The sequence below is a fragment of the Atta colombica genome, unplaced genomic scaffold, assembly GCF_001594045.1.
Source record: "Atta colombica isolate Treedump-2 unplaced genomic scaffold, Acol1.0 scaffold161, whole genome shotgun sequence".
NCBI classification, from domain to species: Eukaryota; Metazoa; Arthropoda; class Insecta; order Hymenoptera; family Formicidae; genus Atta; species Atta colombica.
In genome coordinates, this window is record NW_017259252.1 from 366,651 (window position 1) to 372,796 (window position 6,146).

Sequence of the window (6,146 nt, forward strand, 5' to 3'; positions counted from 1 at the left end):
AATATTACTGCAGTAGCAGTGACATTAGTAGTATTTTTATACTTTCAAATGATATTGGAAACTTGTATGGTAGACTAATATTTAAATTTCATTAATTTAAAAATCGAGATCGTTTCGATATTTGAGCTACTAGAATTGAAATGAACTAGAATTTGATAGATTCTCTGGCTAGACTTTCTAGCTAGACTTTGATAGAGTCGATGATATTTTTCCTTGATTTTGTGCTCATTTATGGTAAGAGACAACTAATAGATTATCAGCATTTATAAGAGACATTATTCCCCGAAATTTCTCAATATGAAATTGACGTAATAAAATTATATTAAATAAACTACAAAGTACAAATAAAAGTAATGTTATTCAGCAGGAGTAGAACAATAAAATAAGATACAAAGAATTACTAGAAGAAAAGATTGTAGATTTTATCGACAGTTGTAAAAAATGTTCCGATTCGTATAAAAAAATTTCACAATTTTCTAAAAAGTTATAAAATTATTTATAAATTCTGAAAAATTTTGAGAAAGCTTTTATGATTAGATATTGCAATTGTCGAAATGAAATTCAAAAAAATATCGATTCGACCTTTGAATGAAAATATTCAAAATATAAGATTACATATCACATATTTATACCAAAAATATTAAAAATATCAAATTCTCATTGCACTCTCTACATATGTAATTTTTGATTACTTGAAAATGTTGAAATTTCGATGCAAGTTTCGAATCGACAACTTTTCCATCGTAACGTCGAAATGACGTCTTTTCGAGGAACTATTTCTGATTGGGATAATATTAAACACATATAAATGAAAAATGCCGTATTCGGTCGAGGCAGATCTTCGTATCCAATAATATTTCTTGTAAATTTATAAAATTTTCTATTCAGGCTAACTGTGCGATTATTTGTCGGTCTTGAAATACAGTCCTACACTGAAGCTGGAGTAATAATATCAATTTGCAGCAATGATATTAAATTGACAAGTAATTTAATATCAAATCATTGCTGCAAATAAGCATCTAATTTGAAAGCTGGTACTGATTTGATATTATTAGGTGTACAACTTTGCTTCCGCCGTTTTTTTCCGAAATTCGAGGCTTTATTGTAAAAAACTGGTTATACTGGTTTATGATTCAAAGTATTCCATCGCTGGCCACTACTTTCTCCCATCTTTCGGGTAGCGTACGAATCCCGCGTCGAAAAAACTGGTCATCTTTTGAGGCTATCCACGAATCGATCCAATTTTTTACTTCTTCATAAGACCGGAAGTGCTGGTCAGCCAGGCTGTGTGCCATTGATCGAAACAAGTGATAGTCAGAGGGAGCAACGTCTGGAGAATACGGCGGGTGGGGAAGGACTTCCCATTTCAACGTTTCCAAGTATGTCTTGACCACTTTCGCAACATGGAGTCGAGCATTGTCATGCTGCAAAATCACTTTATCGTGTCTGTCATTGTATTGCGGCCGTTTGTCTTTCAATTCTCGGCTCAAACGCATCAATTGCGTTCGATACCGATCGCCTGTGATTGTTTCAGTCGGTTTTAACAGTTCATAATACACTACGCCGAGCTGGTCCCACCAAATACAGAGCATGACCTTGGACGTCAAAATCATCGTTCTTGAAGCGTTGAAACCACTCACGATACTTTCTTTCACTAATAGCAGCCTTACCATAAATATTTGAGAGCATTCGATGAGCCTCAGCCGCAGATTTCTTCATATTGAAGCAAAAAATTAAACCCTCCCGCAAATGACGAGAATTTGGCTCGTAAACTGACATTTTCAATCGAGAATAACTTTATGATGCAGACACAAATCGACTAATGTTTCTATGTTGACAGATGCCCAAGTTTATTGTATGACGTCTATGGTCTATTTATTTCGACCACCACTTATCGCTAAAGCCATCTATAGGAAAACGGCGGAAGCAAAGTTGTACAGCTAATAATAAATTAATAATTATATTGATTAGTTAATTATTGAAATAAATATGAAAATATTCATGATATATTTTACGTTAACGGAAATAATTTGGAAATAACATGATTAAAATGTTCTTTGTGATGATTATATACTTGTTACTCTTATGAAAACTACTTACTACATGAGTGCAATTCCATGAGAAAATGTTAAGAAAAACAAAATTAACTTATTATATTTTCGATTTAAATATATTTCTGTCATTGCAAAGTGCGTATGCGCAATGATTTTAGAATGTCCGTGACTAAAGTCGACTTGAAAATCTTACAAATAGGACATTGTGTGACTTACAGACATCTCTAAAGTCATACTTAAAGTCGATTTAGGGACATCCATTTTTCTAAATGTCCAGCAGCTATAGGATGCATTCCGATATTCACAGTACTGAAAATCTATAGCACACGTCACATATACTGTATAGTTTCAGCCCTGGCAGTGAATATCGGAACGCATTCATAGTCGACTCAGAAGTCGGCTTAAAGTCGACTTTGTGTTGTTAGAAATTAGAATTGATTCTTTAAAATCAACTCATTTTTCCCTCTCGAATCAATTATGAAAATCGAAATCAAGAATCGATTCATTTTTCAGAAAACGGCATCACTACCATATCACTAGTATGCACTAATCAGAAAGAAATCTGAGAGAGGATATAAGTCATGACGGTCCAAAACCAGTAACCGTAAAATGCTGCTGCGCACTACCGCTCTCTAAAGAAGTTAACTACACAACAATATCCACCTTTTTGCAATGCTTCTGATGGAAATAAATCGCTGAAATCGTTGAAATCTTTATTAATTTAGACTCGATTGCACTAACGTTACTTTGATTTTAAAGCAAGGCTTAAAAAATTAGAGTTCTATATATGAGAGAAGCGACATTGGCGTCGCGATTTCTGATTGGTGTTCCCCCATCTAATTAAAGCCATATTGCCGCAGTGGAGAGCTGTCATATGTTTCCTTTCTATTGCTAAATTGATACATACATATACCTAAAATAAAGAAGAAATATATTTAGTATTTGACAAAAGTGAGGAAAAAATTTTAGAACAGTCCAGTAAGAAACCTATATTTCAATCGAAATATTATAAAGAATAAGAAGATATATTTTAGTATTTGTACATTTATTAGCTTAGGTTTATTAGCTTATAATAATTATTGTTATTATTTATATAATTATTGTTATAAATAAATATATAATTTGATTTATATTAATTTATTAATATCGCTTCGTAGAACACATCTCATTCTTCATTTGTTCAATATCAGAAAGCATCACATTTAATTTATTTAAGTTTGCATCATGCTCGTGTTCAGTCAGATGATTGTTTGCGAAGCTTCATCAATTTGACTCTCAGTTAATCGATGATTGATTTATTATTTACAATATTACAAAGAGTTTTTGGATTGCATTGATCTCTCGAATTTTTTAAAGGTTGATCCATTTTGCATTAAGAAAAATAGTCTATATGTCAGAAAAACTTAGTAGAAAATATGCTATTTCATAACAAATATACATATATGTACATTTATAAATGAAATAATTAATGACAATTAAACTAATTTGATCTACATAATTATCTTGTCATCTTTGTGTATTTGCGCAATACTTTCTGATAAAATAGAAAGAGAAACATAATCATGTTACAAAAATACATAACGTTATTGCAATAATGCATTCAATAAAATTATAAAACTAATTGTATACAATATGCCGTTTATCTTTTTATATAACATTTTTAATTGCATTATTTAATCATTATATTATTCAACAAGAAAATACAAAAACATTAATTATTAAATATTACTTATTTAACCTTATCCTGACGGAGTTCATGATTTTTATAATGGAGTAAATAGTTTCATGGGAACTGACCAGCTGATCAACTGGAGCTAAATATGGCGATGCTAAACATGTGCTAAAGGTAGTAGTGATGATGAATGTCACTTCTCTCATATATGGGACTCTACTTAAAACTCTCTCTGTTTCTTTTTCCTTTAAAACGAGATGAAGAGAGTTTTGCTTGAAGTAAAAGTAATATTAATACAGCCTTAATAAATTTTAGTTATTTTAAGCCGGTTCATTAGTTGCAAATCAATCGCAAGTTTGTTGCGACAGCCAATCTGAAGCTTGCATTTTGAAATAAATACTTTATATTTAGCGATTTCAACTATCCATTTTCATCAGGAACACCGTAAAAAGATGGATATTGTTGTGTCCACTTCAGAACGCGGCAGCATTTTGCGATTACAGGTTTTGGCAAGGCACTATACTATGAGTATTCGCATCCATCATTTTTAGTCCTTTTCTCACTCTTGTTTCTTTCCTCAATTCCTTGCTCTCTCTCTCTCTCTCCACTCCGCCACTGAGATTGAAAGAAGATTGAAGAGAGAACAAAGAGTGAGGAAAAGACTAAAAATGGCGGATGCGAATGCCTATATTATAGTGCATTAATTTTGAATCGTCATGTTTTCTCTCAGGTTTCTCTCTGCTATCACTACAAAAAAGTTCGTTCACTCGCCGTTCAATGAAACTTTCATGTCTGTGCATGATCATTGCTGTCGTAACTCGCTTCCTTAGCCGGAATCGTCATCAATTCATCGACGAGCCCGGCGAGCGCTCTTTTTTCTGAAGAAGAAGAAGCTGCCATCGTCATCTTTCGCTTCCGAAAACGTTTGAAAAGATTTATTTGCAGCAACATGTCTGTCGCACGATGCGCTCGTTTGTTTCCCTCATCGAAGGTACCTGTCATTTGAATAGCGATCGTGTAACTTTTCTCTAGAGCGAAAACAAGAAAAGTGAAACATTGTGTGTGTGTATATGTGTGTGTGTGGGGGTGGGGGGGAGTGTACATACGTCGTACATATGTATATAAAAAATTTTCACTTTTCACGTTTCCGCCGTAGGAAAAAAGTTACACGATCGCTACCCTTATCGAACTGACTGTCAACATAACCTCCAAATATCTTCTAATGTCTATTTCTAATGTATCTATTTTTATGCTTATTTAATGTAGATTGAGAATTTGAATCTTGATTTATCTTAATATATATTACTCTTTTTCTAATTTTTATAAAAGGAAAAGAAAAAATGTATTAAACTGACAATTTCTGTTTATAGTTTGGAACTATTATTGAAGCATTCGTTCGACAACATATATCTACATATATATTCGTACAAGTTTTATCGAGAATGATTTAATATAAACTGAAACGTTTGATACAATTTTAATGGATCATAATTTTATTATTAATACGTTGAGTCAATATTGAACTGACATCATGTCTGGCTCATTGCACTGTATTCGTTAATTTTTAATATTAGACCGAGATTAAAGTCAATCTACAATAGTAGAAGTAGACATGAACCAGAATCATTTCCTTGAAGTTATAATCGCACAATGCGATTCCATTAACAAATACTTGTTTCAGAACGCGTTATTAATGAACCAGAGAGTAACACATAGGGATCTTAGTACCATCAGGCTGTTATCCACAATTTCGAAGATGCAGCCACCAATGCCTAGGGATGTCCATATAATATCCAAGCACCGTACGTCTACGGAAACTTTACAACCAAAGATAGGATTTTTTGCAAGAATATTGAAAAAAACTGGTATTCTAGACGTCCAGAAATATGTAATTAAAAGTTTTTCATTGCCATTCAACCTTGAGTGGTGAAATGAGAGCATTTGTACTTTTACATCTGTAAAAGCAGTCTTTTTAAATCCATATATTCAAAGTTATCAATGTTAATTGAATATTATTACAGAGAAATATGGATATGGGTTATGAGGTATACGAACATGTAGTTAGTCAAGTGGATTATCCTTTCTTCTTTAAATGTAAGTTCTCTATTATAAGTGTTGTAATTCTAACTCTTGCATACATTTTAAACATGTTTTTTTGTAGATTTTAATATGCCAGATACATTCTTCACTTGGTTTCTGGTGACAGAGCTTCATGTCTGGATGATAATGATTCGCTACATGGCAGATGAGAAGGATGGAAAAGCTATCAGAAATTATGCAGTAGCAGCAATGTGGCAGGACACACAAGCCAGGATAGAAAATCTCGGTGTAGGTAGCATTGTGATTGTACTTTTAATATACTCATATATATATATATATATATATATAGGATACGATCAACGCGATACTTTGACGTTTTT

The 6,146-nt window shown here is 32.5% G+C and overlaps 1 protein-coding gene across 2 annotated transcripts in view; it reads left to right on the top strand.

Annotated features, from left to right (window-relative positions):
- The first annotated feature begins 4,479 nt into the window (after positions 1 to 4,479).
- The window catches only part of LOC108685852 (ubiquinol-cytochrome-c reductase complex assembly factor 1), a 5,032-nt gene continuing 3,365 nt past the window's right edge, over positions 4,480 to 6,146 (top strand). The window contains exons 1-4 of one of the 2 annotated variants that reach the window (XM_018190850.1): positions 4,480 to 4,717; positions 5,408 to 5,614; positions 5,748 to 5,820; positions 5,888 to 6,054. In XM_018190850.1, coding sequence (XP_018046339.1) covers positions 4,676 to 4,717; positions 5,408 to 5,614; positions 5,748 to 5,820; positions 5,888 to 6,054 — 489 coding nt within the window. In that variant the 5' untranslated portion in view covers positions 4,480 to 4,675. Of the gene's footprint in view, positions 4,718 to 4,742; positions 4,964 to 5,407; positions 5,615 to 5,747; positions 5,821 to 5,887; positions 6,055 to 6,146 lie in introns of those variants that run through there. The other variant, XM_018190851.1, reaches the window with a different exon arrangement.